Source organism: Gossypium hirsutum, chromosome A08, assembly GCF_007990345.1.
Source record: "Gossypium hirsutum isolate 1008001.06 chromosome A08, Gossypium_hirsutum_v2.1, whole genome shotgun sequence".
Taxonomy (NCBI): domain Eukaryota; kingdom Viridiplantae; phylum Streptophyta; class Magnoliopsida; order Malvales; family Malvaceae; genus Gossypium; species Gossypium hirsutum.
The window spans coordinates 104081812-104101226 of record NC_053431.1 but is presented as its reverse complement, the minus strand read 5'-3'; the positions used below and the strand labels follow the sequence as shown (position 1 = coordinate 104101226).

General features: G+C 31.2%; 2 protein-coding genes across 2 annotated transcripts; both read right to left on the bottom strand.

The window, feature by feature from the left end:
* Positions 1-778: 778 nt before the first annotated feature.
* LOC107934296 (O-glucosyltransferase rumi homolog) lies at positions 779-4419 on the bottom strand. Its single transcript, XM_016866677.2, has 6 exons — positions 4001-4419; positions 3373-3923; positions 3088-3280; positions 1849-1913; positions 1303-1513; positions 779-1225 (listed from the first exon to the last, which is right to left on the bottom strand). The coding sequence occupies exons 1-6, from the start codon at positions 4253-4255 to the stop codon at positions 872-874; spliced, it is 1629 nt and encodes a 542-aa protein (XP_016722166.1). The 5' UTR covers positions 4256-4419; the 3' UTR covers positions 779-871.
* Positions 4420-9276: 4857 nt separating this feature from the next.
* LOC107934297 (transcription factor MYB17) lies at positions 9277-11885 on the bottom strand. Its single transcript, XM_016866679.2, has 3 exons — positions 10853-11885; positions 10450-10579; positions 9277-10046 (listed from the first exon to the last, which is right to left on the bottom strand). The coding sequence occupies exons 1-3, from the start codon at positions 10983-10985 to the stop codon at positions 9419-9421; spliced, it is 891 nt and encodes a 296-aa protein (XP_016722168.1). The 5' UTR covers positions 10986-11885; the 3' UTR covers positions 9277-9418.
* Between the last annotated feature and the right edge of the window lie 7530 nt (positions 11886-19415).

Sequence of the window (19415 nt, the reverse complement as noted above, 5' to 3'; positions counted from 1 at the left end):
ACTCACTTTATATATATATCACAAGTATATGTTAGGAGCTCTCTAACTACATTCAAGCTTAGCATCAAGCTAACAAACGAAATTGTAAATATTCAGGTTTGAAGTCTATTACACCCCCTACGACTTTGAACACGTGGCAACATAACTAGCCGCTTGAGGAGCATTTGCAAGCAACTCTCTGCTCTCCATTGCCCGGGCAGTCATCGGATTACCAGCATCTTGAAAGGCCTACCTTTATTCAATCTCCTGACCCATCCAAAAGGGTTCTAGCCACCGAGTTAGTAGTCCTTGCGAACAGACTACTTGTTACATCTTTCTTTGTGAACATGCCACTCGTGCCCCATGGCACCCCACTTTTCTAGTGTAAACACTCCCTCTACTATGGACATGCCCTTTAGGCCATCAAACCCTACCTAAACATAACAACCCTGTCAGGATAAATCGGCCTTCAGAACCTCCACATTCTCCTCTTTATCTCCTTCGTTATTGGTCCTCTTGTAAAAAATTCATATTTATAAGATGGCGGTTTTTAAAAAAGAATATAAACTTGAGAATATCTTATATATCTCAAGTATATATATATTAGGAGTTCGCTTTGTTTTTCAGTTTTCGCTATTATGTATCCTGAATTGTAGTCAACATTATGGAAGATTTTGTATTTTATTCTATGTAAATTACTTTATCACCTATGTATTTAATTTTGTTAAACCAAGTTGTGAATTTTTATATTATATAAGAGATGTGCCAATGTGATTATTGCTCTATTCAACTGGGAATAAAAAAGGTTTGGATGTTTTAATTAATAAAAAATCCCAAAACTAGTGCATATGACCACCTCTTGAGGTCCAAAAGTTCAGCATTTTCGTTGCTTTTAATATTGACTAAGCCAATATTGGCTTTCCCACATCTCCACTTGCCTCGTTGAATTAGCCTTTGTTTCTAGAAAGTCTCGCAGCTCTTGGGGTTCATAAGGTGGAGGCATACCGCATGGGGTTACATCGCTGGGAGACATCACCAAGGATTCTACCATTAACTTCTTCCACGTACCGGTTCTCGGGCAAGCCATTGTTTCCGAACACAGCTCGACTGATCCCGGAGGAACTGTCGGTTCGAATTTCAAGAGCTGGGCGTATTCATTTAGCAAATGAAACATGTAATCATACACATTGTCCATCTTTAGATCCTCATGTAGGAATTTCCCAGCAGCCTCCCCAATTGCCTGTGCCTAAACAAATTTTAAAAATGAAAAAAAAAACTCCCATTTTCTTGATATATATACAAAGTTTTAGAATAAAGAAATACTTTTTTAGGATGAATGTTGCCCCATTCCACTGCAAATTTGAGAGATTTACATTTGGTGTTTTCACTAATGGGCCAATAATGCTGCAATGGTTGCATGCCTCGGATGAAGAAATCGTAGAAACGAGACCTTACATATAAGGTCATTGAATCACAAGCTAGGATATATTTTTCGCTTACAGACCACGCCCATCCTTCCGTATATATCTTATATCTGTAGCATTTAATTGAAATCAAATGGAATATAAAACATAAAATTCAAATCAGATCAATTCATCTATTTTTAAAACTTTTAAAAATACAAAATTTTATATACTAATTTTAAGTTATTTTCACTAAATTAAATATAAAATATTTATTTTTATACTATAAAAAAAGTAAAGCTCATTATAAATTAAATAATAAAAAGTAAAGTTTACTTTAATTTTGAATAATCCCAATTTTTCTAACTTATAAATCGAAACACGAATCAAATAAAATCAAACAAAAACTAAAGTAAACATACCGTTTGACTTTATTTTCAATTTTCTCCATTTGTTTAATGATTACCTGTGGGTGCATTGGTCCTCTAGATTTGATTGCTTGAACCCTTGTTTAGATTCTCGGTCCCAATCCTGGAATAAAACATATAACAAAATTAACAATACAAGGACTGTATCTCTACATGGTAAAATTTCCTGATAGGTCCCTATATTATAGGTTTAGGAGCTTGATAAATTTATTTCCGCAGCTAATAGGTAAAACTGCAAAATAAGCTTAAACTTTAAAGAAAAATGCAACTTTTTATAATGATACAATAAAAGAAAAGTGAATAATTTAGTTATTATCATTTAAAATTCATATTTTTTTCTTTCATCCCTATAATATTATTTTTGTTATTTAAATTTACCTTTTTTTCATTGAAGCACACTATATCTTATTACTTCATCCATGATCCAACACATTTTTTTTTCTGTCACTTAAAAACATTGTAAATATGCTTTATCAGTTAAAGACACAAATCAATATTTTTTAGTATGTAAAGTTATTTTTATTTAGAACTTTACCTTTTTACCCCAATTTATAATTGTATTCATTAATTACTCTATAATATAAGGCCGGCCAAATAATTCAACCATTTGTAAATATAAATATCACCATTGAGAAATTTCCTAGATAGCCAGTATCACATCGGTGAACGCATCGTTTTTTATTAAAATTAGTATATTGTTATTGGTCTATTTTAGAATATTATTTTACATTTATCGATATTTTTTTAACAAATATAAAATAAATGATACTGAATATATTTTAAATATAAAATATTCATTAATTATATAAAATACTTGTTAATAAACTCCATATATAAAAATTCACCATTCAATAAATTTAAATTTAAATTTAACAAGGAAAAAAATTCGAAGGGTGAAGTTTTTTTTTTTTTATAAAAGAAGTTAGATGATGAGTAAGGATTTTTTTTTTTATAATCGGGTGAATTTTTGTATTATTTTTTAATTTTTATATTTTAAATGTGTTTATAATCGGGTGAATTTTTGTATTATATTTTAATTTTTATATTTTAAATGTGTTTACCTTTTTGACTAATACATAAATAGTATGCATCGGCGGATACTATCAGGACGAACTGATAGATCAATACGGACTAAAATTTTCCCAATACAGAAAAGGATGTTGTTTCTTCCGCTTTAACACGGAAGCAATGCGCATCTAGCGGTGGAACACAACCGAAGGAAATTTCTATGACAGTACACATTTAGAAGGGAGAAAATGGTAAAATCTTTGACTGACCTGAACGTATAGGAGGGTGTTCCAGTTATTTTTGTCGGTAGCATTGCATTTCATAAGGTCCTTCCTGGTAGGGGCGACGCTGGGGTTCCCTCTCCAATAAGCATAAGGCACCCTTTCCTTCCACTTCCTCCTCTCGTTGCCCTTCTTTATCTCCTTCAATACATTTCTCCATGGCCTTATATTTGTCTCAGCCCTAATAACAAATTAACCATTTCACACTCTTAGTTTCATAAACACTAGAAAGAAAAGTAATCGTATATATTTTGTAAATTAATCCATTATTACCAGCCCCAGAAGGACCAATCTGGGAACACAATGTCCAAGCTCCATTCATCAGCACAATACCGAAACAACGGCGGTGGTCGGGCATTTGGACCTTGAAAATCCCTTGAACGAACCACCGGCCGATCATCACAATCGAACATCAGCTCCAAGTCCGGCAACCTTCCAGGGTACATCCTTAGAAGCTGCAATATGCCCCACAAAGTGAACTTATCTCTGGTCTGTATCGAGTTCCTGTATTTCTCTACGTATGCTTTGCCCTTCACTATCACCAGCCTGAAATGCGCCGTCTTGCGTGCCCCCTCGATCATGTCTCGGCTGATCCCTGTCTGCTTCCAGTGCCGTAAATCTTCATGGATCCATCGGAAGAACGACGGGCATTCAACTTTTGATGTGTTCATGGGTGGAATACCGGTGGTGGTAGGATAGTCCCTCCGACATGTTTGTGTCTGGTTTTCAGTGGAACATTCGAGTGGGAACTCGGGCTTGTGTCTTGCCGTTGTTGATTTGGAACCCACGCCCATATTTTGATACGAAGAAACACCTGAAAAGGACTACATAGAAAAAAAAAACAGCTATAAACATACGTATACATATACATATATATAATTAAGGGTTGTGCAAGACTTACAATATCAAGCCAACCAACGGAAACCATCAGAACGGTAATGAGAAAGACAGCTATGATAGTGGAAGCCGCCGCCTTCTTGACGGGCCAACAAGGCGTATCGATAATGGGTTTTTGTAACTCCAACATGGACATAAGACAGAAACCGGTTTGATGGTTCTGATCATTATTATTGTTCCTTTTTATTCTTCCATGGATGGAGGGCTTGTCATCGTCCAATTCTTGTTTAACATAGTATTTCTTCTTTATACCTAACATTGCTAAGCTCAAAGCCCCTTCAAACTTCTCCACCTCGACCAAACCAGGATCGATCCTTTATCAGATAGACCAAATTAAGAAGGGCAGGCCAAGGGTGGAATTGCATGTCGTTTTGGTTTATGTATTAAGGTCAAATGAAACTTTCTTAATGACTTTAAAAAGTTTGGTTATGTGGGGCAAGTCGAGGCTAGAGGTAAACTATAGGTTTAATTTTGTTATTAGACCCTATACTATGCAAAAATTATGGATTTAATCCTTATACTTTAATATAATCAAATTTAGTTCTGTATACTTTAAATTGATCAATTTTAGTCCTTATACTTTTTGAATTTTAAAATTTTAGTCTTGGACAAAATAGTAGAAGTTAAATTTGTTCTGTTAAATTCAATTATTAGTCTTGTATTATATGTACAGTTGTAGACTTAGCTCATATTCTTTAATTGGATCATTCTAAGTTTATATACTTTTGAAATTTTAATTTTGAAGCAAATGATAGTTGTTAATCTATTAATTAATTTATTAGTGAGTAATATGTGAAAATAATAAGCTAACATGGCATTATACAATGATATAATATGTTTGTCGCATTAAATTTTGAAAATAATAGACCTTAATTGAATGAATTTAACAATTATTATTTTTGGTGAAGACTAAAATTTAAAAGTTTAAAAAGTACAAGAACTAAAAATGACGAAATTAAAGTACAAGTACTAAATCCACAACTTCATAGAGTACAGGGGCTAATAGCAAAATTTATCCTAAACTATATATAAAACTCTGGCCTAAATTTAATAAACAATATCAAAGGAGGCGTGACTTGGTGACCATATAAACATGTGGTAAGGCACACAGTCTCACATTTTACATCGAGGAGAACGTTAATTTTGGTTAATATTTTTCTTGCTTTTAAAACGGAGATGGATGTTATCACGTTTTCATTCACATTTTTTTTTTGCTCCTTTAAACAATACATCATAGTCGTGAGCAACGGTTCTCGAATTTCAGTCTAAAATTTTATTTATTTATTTTTTGCGTTAGTTAAAATTATTTTAAGCCATTTTAAATGGCCGGTGCATTTATTTATAATTAATATAAAAATATCGGTAACTGTTAGATTAAATACTATAACGATATTATAACATAAAATAAAATAATAATAAAAATTAAATACATCTCACTAAAAAAATATCCATCTAAAATGCCTTCATTTAGAATAGGATTAGTTTTTTTTTTCCTACTGCTATTCTACCGAACAAAGGATTACAACAAAACACAGAATTTAAGGCTCTGCTTTGTGTTGCCTATACCTAAAACAAAGTGGACATTTTTTGGGTATTAATTTCTTTTGTCCAAATGAAACAACATATTAACATAAAAAAGAAAAAGGAAGCAACTTTGATTTGCTTAAATAAATGTAAATGCATAACCTGTTTTGGGTTTAATGCACTGTCACTCAAATCTAAGTAGTAAGATTCTTTTTATTTGAAAGAAATGTAAATCAAAAGTTAAATAATAAGTGTAATATATCGCAATGGGGCCTATTAATAATTTTAACCTAATTTTTCTGTTACGGATAGTCTTAACAACTCTATCTGTTATTTTATTCTCTTCTTGAGGAATATGCTGGATCGATACTCCATTGACTGAGGAGTTTCAAAAGATAATGGATTCTTCTTATTAAGGCGGAATGAAAATGCTTTCGATCTTCATCTTGAATAATATTAACTGTTTCGATACTATCTATTTAAATTAAAATTCTTTCAAATCTCCAATCAAAAGCGAGTTTCAACCGTTAAGAATGCTCCAAAGCTCAGAATTAAGGGCAGAACAATTACCCAAATAACTAGTGAAGCCAATAATCCATCTCCCATTATGATCCCGTAAAAACCCTCCAGCTGCAACAAACTCGTCTTCTGTTCTATAAGTAGTAAGACTTTTCATGTGAAGTAACAGATAAGATATTTTTTATGGAAAAATTTGTTAATTCTAAATGAAATATATATATTGACATAATTGACGGCATAAGCCACTGCATTTGAATGTGAATGACAATAACAATAGCCCCAACCATAATCTACGCCACAAATAACTCTGGGAAGATCTAAGGAAATTATACAAGTCAAATTCAACCCAGACACGGCAGCACCAACAGTCTGTATATTTCAACTTGTCCTCTTCAATTAATGGAGTTGTACATTTTGAACAAATAGTTAATATTAATATAGAATTTTAAATCTCCTTTATTTATTTTATTATTTTTAAGTGAAAGATCTAAAACGTATTTAGTAAAAAAAAATCAATTGAATCTTAAAAAAAAATTAGATTGAATTAGTATTAAAAACTGTGTTAAAGGGATATCGACGGTTAATGATTGAGTCGGATAACTTAAGCGTTGTTCTAGCGTTAAGGAATAGAATCAAAGGTCCACCGGCCAATGCTAGGCGACGGGTCAATTGGCTAAATTGGCAGTGGGGCGAGAGATACGGCTGCAAATACTGCAACATCCGCTAGAGGAGCTGCTACTTGTGATGCAGGAGGATAGGGATGGTTGCGCTATAGCTCGAGTAATTGTGCAATAGTCTTCACCTGTTCGGTTTTACGCTTTCTTTTCATTAATGAAAGGGTATAAATATGCAATAGGTCCTTGTACTCTTCATAATTTATAATTTAATCCTTATATTTTTATTTTCAAAAATTTAATCCCTTTGCTTTCCAGATCGAAACCAAGTTCAATTGTTAAAACTATTAATTTTTTATGTTAAATTTTTTGGTGTAACATTTTGAAATAAAAAAAAAATTCACTTGGTAACAATGTTATTAAAGAAAATGAAGTTGTAACAAACCTGAATTAACTTTAATTTAACAAAATAATCATAACAATGTTAAATATTGAACCTAAATTTTAAAATCTAAAAAGTAAAAAGACTAAAATCTTAAAAATGAAAGTATATAGACTAAATTCTAAATTTATAAAGAGTACATGGACTTATAACATATATTTAACCTGATGAAAAGTATTATAGACTAATTTGACCAATTAGTGAAGGATAGAAACAATTAAAAAGCCGATATGTGGCATGACAAAAGCCATGGGAGAAGACAGAAGAGGCACAAAATAGGCTCTATCAAACCTTTGCCCAAAGAGAGACCGTCGCCTACGAAAGGCTCAGCATAGCCACCATGGAAGGCAGTTTTTTATATGTGACTCAAACTAAGGCTGCGTTTATTTCACTGGAAATAACTTTTATAAAATAATTTTTGAAAAATAGATTGATTTTTTTGAAAAATTTGATATTTTCTGATGTTTGGGTGATTCTGCGTAAAATATTTTTTTTGTTTGGCCAATTTTTTTGAAATCATTTTCTAAAAGTTGTTTTTAGTAAAACAAACACAACACAAAAATATTTATTACAAAAATATCATAGTATAATTTCTTTTTGTAATAATAATATCATATATAAACTTAATAACAAATAATGCCTAATTAAAACTTAATTTAAATTACACATATAAGGGTGCATATTGACATGTTAAAGTTGGAAGGGATAAATGAAGCTAAGCATGATTTAAATAAATACTCATATTTATATAATTAAAATATTAATATTTTATACTAAGTTAAAATATGTCATAAGTCCTTATACTCTTATTAAATTTGGAATTTAGCCCTTGTACTTTTATTTTTGAGAATTTAGTCTTACTTTTTAGATTTCAAAATTTAGATCTAGCTATTAACACTATTAAAATTATTTTGTTAAAATTCAGGTTTATTATAAAGGTCATTTTTTAGTTACATGATTACCAAGTGAGTATTTTTATTTAAAAATGTCACATCAGCAAATTAAAAAAATTAACATTATTAACAATTGGACTCGAATTTTGAAATTTGAAAAGTAAATAGACTAACTTTCTAAAAATAAAAGTACAATGACTAAATTCCAAATTTATGAAGAGTACATGGACTTATGGCATAATTTTAATCTTTATATTGTAAAATATTTATTATTAATATAAATTTGTTAATAATATATGAAGAATATTATTTAAACTTTAAAATTATTATGTTTAAAATTTCTTATAAAATAAAATTGTAATATTGAATAATTTATATTAATAATTTATTATATTATTAAATATAAATAATTAAATATCTACACTTTCTAATAATGAAATTATTAATATTTAGAAATAACTTATGTTAGGATCATCCTAAAAATCTTAATTTTTAAGCACCAATAAAATTTCGCTATATCATCAAATTTTAAAAATATGAAATTAGTATTATACACCAATCCATATTCAATCTACTCTCCAACTCTAATTTTTTTTTAAAAAAATAAAAAAAATAAGTAACAAAAATAAAAAAATCAAATAACAAAGAAACTTTAAATTTTACACAATTCTTATTATTGAAGATTTAATGCAATATAACTTTTACTTTTAAAAAGATATAACATGAAATAGAAAACAATTTAAAATAAAAGAAAAAAAATCCACCATCTAGAAACTATTTTTTTTAAATTGGTTTTATAAAAATAAAAAAATATTAATTCCTAAGAAAACAAAATGATTAAAAATTGTAAAAAAAAATGTTTGTTTATAATTTTAAAAATTAATTATTTTAAGTACTTTAATTAAAGTTAAATTAAGTTAAAAAATATAGTAAATATAGATAAATGTATAATAATATTTTATTATCTTTCAAATTGAATGATGAAATATTATTTTATTGGTGCCTAAAAATTAGACTTTTATTTAAATTAATTTTTATATAAAAATATAAATAAGTTTGACTAATATTTTTGAAAAGGTAAAGATTTATTTTACGTTAAGTCATTTCCGACGCTAAATGATGAGTTAGGTTTCCACTCCAATTGTCGTCCTTGTTGACTCGAATTTCAGGCCAAGGAAACAGGGCATTTAGTGGATACAGTTACGTGAAATGCACGCCCTGAAATAGCTTAAGTAAAAAAGCATCATTTGGCTTTCATAATAATATTCATATTTACTACTACCATATATAATATTAATAAACTTCTTTCAATGGTTTAATCACCTAGCATACCAAAAAAGTTGAGCCACTAGGCAATAACCTACCTTTGGCACTATAAGCCAAACCAAAATTCAGGCAAACATTATATCAATCATATCATGCCTACACTATCAACAATTTTCCAAGAAACTCATGTCATTGTTAATGGGGAAATCCAACAGCAATTGCAGTGCAGTGTCGGATGAATCTTCGGACTCGCTCGAACACGACGAATCCGATCGTTCCTCAATGCAAGACTTGACGAAGCTCTTGCACTCTGTTTCCTCGATTGGATTGCTTGCAGGGTTCAAGGACCCTGCTATGTTGGGGCAAACATCCATCGTGACGGCCGAAACCGATCCACATTTTGCTGATGAAGATGTCTGCGATATTGGGCTTGGACAAGGATACACAGTTTTATATTCCGTATTTATCTTCCGGAACGATTCACCGACTTCCGAATTCCATAACCGTAGAAAATGATCAGAGTCCGGTTTTGCAATTGGTGGCGAATTTGTTTGCAATGACTCCTTAGAAAGGCGAGCCTCCGCTTCGAGCCTAGCGCTCTCCCATTGAGCCATGTGGCGAGTGGCGGGAGACGTCGGGGCAGCTACGGTTGGACCGCCGCAAGGGGTAAAGGGCTTGTGAGTTTGTGGATCGAGACCCAGACAAAGCAGTCGTTTCTTGAGGTGAGTGTTCCATAGGTTCTTAATCTCATTATCCGTTCTTCTCGGAAACTGAGCAGCAATGGCCGCCCACCTGAAATTCATCATATGCTATTCAGTTAAAAAGCCACAAATTCACCATCCGTCTAGATTTCATTATTTTTTTTTTGGTTAAATGTTATTAAAAAATCATATAACAAATACATATAAAATAATATTTTAGCTAAAATAATAAATGTATTTTTTATTTAGATTTTACATGAAATTATAAAATGATAAAATATGTAATAATATTTGGTATTTTATACAAAAATGAATCCGCAGTCATTTCTTAACTGAGTTGCCATCTATCTCTAAGTATGGATATTAATATTCGATTATCTGAATATCCCTAAGTATACTCAAATTTAACCCAATTTTACTCCCCCGATACCCACAAGTCTGTTTCGTATTCTAAAGAAAGCTAATAAAATCCCAGCTATAAAAGAAAGAAATACCTATTTCCAAGAATGGCATGAAGCTGAATGACAAGCTTCTCCTCTTCAAGGGTAAAGGGACCCCGTTTTATGTCTGGTCTTAAATAGTTCGTCCATCGAAGCCTGCAACTCTTGCCGCACCGAAGAAGACCTGTAAACCCCCATGAATTTAAACATAAGCCAACAGAGAAATGGCACACCAAGTTCCACTTAGCTCTAAATCAAAACACGCCCATCAACTTGAAATATCAGTAAACGCAAAAAAACAACGAAACCCAATTATATACTAGGGTATAGGAAACCCGAATGAACTCCCCTTTGGTCCTGAAGGAAAACTTCCAAAATGCTTTTAAAGAAGAAGAAGAATAAAAAAGGGTTTTCTTGGAACTCAAATCATAAGGCCAAAAAGGTGAGCAAAAAAAACCTGCAAGTTTTGGAAGAGATCGCCAGCCTCCATGGCCATGTTTCTTGATGTAATTTGTAAGGATCTCATCTTCTTCAGGTGCCCATGGCCCTTTCTTTAACCCCTTCTTGTCACAACATGGTGCCCTCCCCATCTTTTTTTTTTTGTTCCTTTTATGAATACTGTTTTCAAGCCACAATCACCTTCACACTAAACACTAAATTCAACATAATAAAACATGGGCATGATTTTTTTTTATATAGTAACTTCACTGAGTTCACTGAGTTTTTGTGATTTTTGAGTGACAAGTGTGTTGTGAAGTTAAATCATATAAAGAAATTGAACAAGAGAGAGTGTAAGAGAGATCTGCTTTAAATGCGAGTTTTGATCTTATCTAGGCAAATCGAAAGTGATTATCAAAGAAATAAATACGATATGAAGTGGGGATGCGATGCCATCATCAGTGAGTTTCAAGCTGGCTTCTGTTGCTAAAAAAACAACAGTGAAACTATTGATGGTTGACGAATACATCATAAACATTAAAGAAACCTGAACCTTGAAAATTCATCATTGAGACAGAAAAATAATGACAAAAAACAACAGTGAAGAGAGTAAATGAGGGTGGGGGGCGTTCCTTCTTTTGAGGTGTTTCTTTTATTAGTTGCATAGAACTGGAAAATAAAATGAAATTGAAAAAAAATAAAACAAAACAAAGAGAGGGCAGTGAAGATGAAAAGGAAAAACCATTAATGGCAGATTCTATCAGAGATAGGACATGGAAACATTTATGGGGAAAGAGAAGGAGTAATGGCTATGAAAAGGACATGCATCACCTTGAAATTATTCACCCCCACATTTTGATTTTGTTTGTTTAGCGAGAAAATGAAGGAAGAATAAGTTGAACCAAGAATCTTAACACTGTTAACTGGGGGACTGAGATGCTAAATAGAAAAGGAACGGTAAGTCTTTTCAGCATTGAAGGAGAAATAAATGTGGTCAATGCAAAGTCAAACAACACATCATGTCAAGTGGCAAGAGAGATTTTGCCGTGCATGTTTGGACCTTGGACTTTGATTTATGGAAAATGGACGAAAGATGTTGTTACAGATAATGTCATGTGTCCATACCTAATATCTGTTGTTTATTGTCTATTTTCTGTTTTGCTTTTCTTTCTATTTAGAGAGTATGGATTTTTTTAGACTTTAACGAGCGAATAATGGGGTGTATACTTTACCATTATTTATGCAATTATTTGTTTTTATAGGTTTATAATATAAAATTTAATATTATTTATTATTATGTGTGTAAGAAATTTATTTTTCAGAATATGATTTTTTAGCATTATTTTGACACCCACAAATATCTAACTCAATGTTATATCAAATACATTAATTTATATCACACATGTAAGGAGTTAACCCTATAATGTACGTACAAACTACCTCATCACATGAAGAAGCAAGTTTAGGGTTGAGAGGTTTGACCATGAAATTTTTTTAATTGTTGGACCAATCAACTAACCAAATTAAATACAATGAAAGACGACTTTTATGGTTGTTAACTACTATCCTATAAAAGCTCAAATATTCCTCCTTTCTTCCCACTCAAAATTTGCTCAAACATTTTTAGAAAAACTATTTTTTATTGCTTGTGTTTTGGAAAAAATAGCCGAACACATTGTTAACTACATCGTCAATATGGTGAAATCTTCAACTTAAATCTTTTTTAATTTTTGTGCTAAATTTTTTTAAGATTTTGTAAAATTAATATTATTCTTTTGTGATTTTTTTTAATAGTCGATAAGTTGAATTCTCTCGATCTGACATAATTTAAAATTTTTGGAGCCCAATCTTTGTATTGTAGAATGCCTAAATGATGTCAGTTTATATGTGGTATCAGGAGAAGGATTGTATGAAACAGTTAAGCCACATCATCCTGTCCCTTCTTAATCAATTAATGACATGTCAGCTGATTTTTACATGTCATTTATATCTCATTTGATTAGATTTTTTAATCATTTAATGACATATCTCATTTACACCTCATTTAATTAGATTTTTTAATCACAAATCTCTAAAATCCCTATTAAAAGTTACTCAACCCTAATAAAAATTCTATCTTCCCTAATAAAAATTCTATCTTCACGTCTCTGCCCTGCTGCCCTGCTGCTATAATTTTTTTCGACAACTGCTTTGCTGCTTCACATCTCTACCCTGCTGTTATTTTTTTTCCAGCAACTGCTTTGCTGCTGATTTGCTTTGGTTTCTATGCAACCCCTACTGTTATTATTTTTTGTAAGTTGGAAATCTTGGTTGTAAGTTCATTGTGTTTGGGTTCTCGAACCTGAGATCCTGACCATTGGAAAAAGCAACAACCTAGAAGTGGAATTGATGGCTTGAAAATGATGAAAAAATTACCAATATATCTAATATTAGTCGTTTTTATATATGTTCACTATCAACCACTGAGGCGGAACTTTTAGTAATTGATCATGCTATTGATTGTGGAAACTATAAATTGCCCATGACAAATGTCAGCATTGATTGCTGGAAGGCAATAGAGATTGATTTTTGGATATGGATTACAACATGCAGGTTCGTCTTAACATTTGCACTGGGAGTTGGTCCTATTCCAAGTCTCCTTCTACCTGAAATCTTCCCTAATCGAATCTGGGCAAAAGCTATGGCGCTCTGTATGTCAGTGCACTGGGTAATTTTCTCTTCTTTTCTTTTCCTCTTTCTCTTCCATATCATTTGCCCGAAAAGATTGTGACAACTTTCACAACTCCGCAAGCTAGGATATGAAATTATTAGAAAACAAAATAGAAATAGAGAATCTTATTGCTATCTTCTAATGTTCTCTTTCTTGGTTGCTTTTATATTGCTCTTTAAGTAATTAATTTCTTCATTGGTTTGCTCTTCCTGCTCTTGCTAGAGCAACTCGGTCCACAGCTCTTACACTCGATTTTCGCCAGTGTTTGCATGATGGAAGAATTTGTCAATAAAGTCACCAAACTCTAGCAAACTCCAGCAAAGAGCAACAAGAACGGTACAGCTAAGCAAGTGCCTATAATAACTATTACTCTGCCTTTGTTCTCTTCAAGTTTCTGGTGATGTTTCAATGAAATTGTAAGTTTTAGAAAGGTCACCTTCAAAAACAAACTGCTATAATGTTTATAATTGTGATTCAGTTTACAAACAAATTAAGTGTTGATATTGTGCATATTTAGTTAAGCTTCGATTTTGGCTATTCTGTTCAGCAATCGATTTAATATAGCAACTAATTGGTTATTGTGGATGTTTCACTTGCTCAGCGATAAATTTGTGCAGATTTTAAGTTAATTGAGATGAGGTTCAAGGTTCAATCTCTATATTTGTAAATCTTTCCTCCTTTCCTCATTGCAATTTACTTATTCAATTGTATAAAAAAATTAATTAGTTATTATTGAAGTAACATGATCTTTGTTTAGATAACTGATCGAAAATAGAATAAATAATCTAAAATTAATATTTTCAATGATTTATAAGCACCTTTGATAATCCAACATAAAAAGCAAATGATAGAATAAAAAATACATCAAATTACCAAAACAATATACATACAAAAATATTGATTGAACTTATTCCATATTAAATAATAACTAAAACAAAATAAAAGATAACACTATAAAAACCATATAATAGTATTATTCTCAAAACATTATAAAAGAATTACAAATAATAATAAAATTGAAGTCTTTTTCATGAATTATCATCAGTCTTTTTGAGATTCTAAACCATTTGAGAAATGTTCCTGCATTAAAAGTTTTATACTATTAGATAAACCCTTGAATTATATATATAATAATTTGTGACAATATAAGTAAAAACATATTACTTGAGTCTTGAATAGGTATGGATCATTCTCTTCCAGCAATTTAGTATAACTCATGTTAGATGAAGAATTGAACCTCCAATTTGAATAAAAATCCAACATAAAAATATTTTTACAATACATGTACTTAAATATTTACGACTTTTGACATTTAAAAAGAATAATGCATTCAATCAATACTTGTAGAGGATGAAAAAAGTGATTATGGTAGTTTAGAGTCATTAACATTGGGATTTGATGATAGGAAGAATAACCATAAGTTTGAGACTCCATTGGGAGAGGCACTATTGGAGAACCTTCGTGCATAAGTGATTTGTTTTGTTTCCCTTGGTCAAAATAAAAATTATTTGTTAAATTCAAGACATAAATTAATTAAATAACATAACAAATAGATGCAAATATAATAATAAAGGAAAGCATACTCACTTGATATTTTCTCCTTATCTTTTAAAACTTGAGAGAGCATTGCCTTCTTTGTTTTTTTTTTCTCGAATTGGCTTTTCATTCGAGAATTTCTTGAACCCTTTGTTTTGACACATACAAGATCAAACATTAATTTTTCACTTGATCTCCCATTGCCATCATTGATAGCATCTTGCAAAGATGTATGCTTTGAAATTTCCAAATCATTAGCTTGTTGCATAGTTGCCATCTCCTTTTCAACTAAGTGCAATGCCTCAAATAGTTTTTCTTTGACAATTTGAGTACACTTAGGAGTCAATGAACATTCTTCAAAAAGGTTGTAACCGATATGATTCAACTCATTGAGGCGCAATAAACAACTAGATTTTTCTTTATGTGCTGATGAGGCTCTAAAATCACTTGCCAGCAACGACTTTGCTTTTTTTGTCCATCTCCTAAGTATATATTTTTTAGGTATATATATTTTTAGGTATCTCTTTAATGTTATTCATAAGAAAAACCCATAAAGCATGACGACAAAGTAATCCAAGACTTTCAAACATGTTACAATTATATGAGACAATGCTATTTGGAACATCAAACTCCACACAGTAAATTCTTTCACGTCCATCTTCAGTCACATGATATAAAGAAATATTTTTGATGTTACTAAATTCAAAACAATTCAAGCCTATGCAATCCATCAACTCCTCTTCAAACCTTTTAAACATAGCAAGAGTGTAAACATTGGATGCATGGTTCAAAATCCCACATCCATTAACTTTGTTTGGTATTCTATTTTTACATTGAAAATATTGATTTAACTCTATCTGGCGAAATTCTTTTTCCTTTTCCTCATAATGTTGTATAACATGAATAAGAGATAAAGAGCAATTCATAATCTGATGTAATATGCTATTCATACTTTCGCTTCTTTGGGTGGATCTAATTCGAGCCAAAAAATATCTATGCTAAAGGAAGGGCACCATTTTGCGCGAAGTTCATATAGCCTCTTAAGCCAAAGCATGATTTTGAAGTTCAAAATTTTCAATCATGGTAGCTCAACTTGATTCAAACTTTGTTTCACTTTCACATCCATAAAAGTATTTATTAAATTGTACTTTAAACTCAGCATTGACAAAACGACTAGCAAGATGTTGTTTAGCATCATTTGAAATATGCCACATGTATAATCTATGAGAAGATTCTGGGAGGACAATCTCTACTACTTTCATCATCGCTTGATCTTGATTAGTAAGAATACTCTTCAGTTGTCAATGGCCCATGGCTTTTAAAAATTTTTCAAATAGCCAAGTAAATGACTCAGTGGTTTCATTCGATAAAAAAACACAACCGAACAAAACAGTATTCTAGTGATTGTTGATTCCGACAAATGGAGCACAAACCAAATTGTACTTATTGGTTCTATACGTGGTATCAAACGCAAGAACCTTCAAAAAAATCGTAATCCAATTTTGATCTTCCATCTCTAAAAAAAATTAGCTAGTCGATTATTCTGGTCCACTTGCATTGAATAGAAAAATATAGGGTTTTCAGCTTGCTTATATTTGAAAAAATTGATAATGCTCTGTGCATCCCCTGCTTCAATCAGTTTCTCTCTTTCAATTCGCAAGAAATTATGACAATCTCATTTGGTAAATGTAATATTTTCAAACCCAATCTCCTTCCTGAGAAATGAATATGAACTTGTTTGTTTAATTCCTGCAGCAACCATTGAACGAATAACATCTCCATGTCCTTCCAAAATTTTTCTTCCTGATTTTAAATTAATTCTTTCTTCTGAAGTTGCTAAGTGGTGATTATGATAATCATTAAAGTAAGAAACAACCAAAATACATTTTTCTATTGTAAAACGAATTTTAGGTTGATAACCTGTCCTTGTCTCTAGACGATTAAATTTTTTCACTTTGCCAATATCTTCGTGTTCATGATACCCAGATTTCGAGCATAAAAATTCACGTTGTCTTATAGGTTCAGTCATACTTCGTCTCTTATTTCCTCTTCGAATACTAAACCCCTTACTCAAAGCAAACTGATTATAAAGATTGTAAGCCTTTTTTTTGGAATGCACTTTCAGTCCCACTTTTATTTCTTCAACAAAATTATCTTGTTTCCCGACAAGATGAACTATTTCATCTTGATTTGTCTCCATAAATGAAAATTATAAATTAACAAAACCTGAGAATAAATTTTAATATATAATAAAAAAAATCATGATAATACAAGAAATCATTAAAAAATTTAAAAGAACAATTAAAATATAATAAAAACACAGCTTAAAAATCAAATAATTTTTTTTTCAGTACGCTAAGTAATTATTATTAAAAATCACAATTATTTCAAAGAATCTAAATAGAACTATATTTCAAACAAATGAAAATCAAGTGGAGATACTTAACATCCCAAACTAAATCACCCAACAAGCCTTGAATAACCTAACATGTTGATCCAATTGAGCATAATGCTAGAATTTACTAATTTTATCTAAAACTATTTAATTATATTGTATTACATGAAAAGCTGCCTAAAGATTAGATCTTTGTTTTCTGTTAAAGAATAGTTTAAACTATTCATTTAATTATTAAGAACTAGCATTGACTTTCTTGCTCTCCTATCTATTTTAGTATAATAGAAAAAAAGAAGAAGAAGAAAACCTCACCTGTAAAATAAATTGCAGTAGCCACGCTGAAAAACCAAAGCAAATCAACAGCAAAGCAGTTGCTGAAAAAAATAACAGATGGGCAGCAAAGCAATTGCCGAAAAAAATAATGACAGCAGGGTAGCAGGGCAGAGACGTGAAGATAGAATTTTTATTAGGGAATATAGAAACCAAAGCAAATCAGCAGCAAAACAGTTGCTGGAAAAAAAGAATAGCAGGGCAGAGACGTGAAGCAACAAAGCAGTTGCCAAAAAAAATAATAGCAGCAAGGAAGATAGAATTTTTATTAGGGTTGAGTAATTTTTAATTGAGATTTTAGGGATTTGTGATTAAAAAATCTAATTAAATGAGGTGTAAATGAGATATGTCATTAAATGATTAAAAAATCTAATCAAATGATGTGTAAATGACATGTAAAAATTAGCTGACTTGTCATTAATTGTTTGGGTGTTAAATATGACTCTTATTTTCAGTCAAATTTAAAAAATAATCTTTCAGTTAACCTCTGTTTACTTGTTTCAATCAAACACTGATTAGTTTAGATTATTTTATTATATTTGACCTATGAATTTAGCCTATAAATAGGCTCTTTTACAACCTTAGAAAGATACACCCATTAGAGATTAGAACTCATAACACATTTAGAGAATTTTGTGTTTACGTTTTGAAGGTTCTTTATTTTCGGGTTTTCGGGATTTAGTCTTTATCTCCATCTTTTGTACTCTTCGTTCTTTTGCCATTATAGTAGAATTATCTTTGCCCGTGATTTTTTATCCTCTTTGGAGGGGTTTTTCCACGTTAAATTTGTGTGTTCAATTTCTCAATTTATTCTGCTATTTTTATTGTTCGTTGTTTAATCGGGTCGATCCTAACAAGTGGTATCAGAGCTAGTTCAATTTTCATAGATCAACTCATTCAGAGATGGAAACAACAAGGTTTGAAATTGAGAAGTTCGATGGTGAGACAAATTTCAATCTGTGGCAAGTTCGGATGATGACAATTCTAATTCAATCTGGTTTGAAAAAGGTTGTTACTGGGAAAAAGCCTGAGAATCTAAAAAAAACAGAATGGGAAGAGCTTGATGAAAAGACTTTGTCTGCAATCTAGTTATGCCTCGTGAATATGGTATTGCAGGAGGTATTGATAGAGAAGACCTTATCTACCTTATGGAAAATGTTAGAAACTCTTTATGCGACTAAGTCTCTAGCTAACCCTTTAGTGTTGAAACAACGTTTATTTACGTTTCGCATGAACGAAGGTGAGCTTCTTAGAGATCACATCAGTCAATTCATTACTCTTTTAAATGATTTAAATAACGTTGAGGTTCACATTGATGATGAAGATCAAGCTATGCTATTATTGTGCTATTTACCTCATTCATACAAGTCTTTCAGGGAGACCCTAATTTATGGCAGAGACAAACTCTCGTTTGAAGATGTGAAGGGTCATTTGTTGAGTAGAGACAAACTCAACAATGAGCTTCATTTGGATAGCAAGATAGATAGGCAAGCTTCCGCTTTGGTAACATCAAAGAAACGAGACAAAATGTGTCGCTATTGTAAAAGGTTAGTCACGTCAAAGCAAATTGTTATAAACTACGAAATAAAAGAGTTGTTGAGAGTAGCGAGG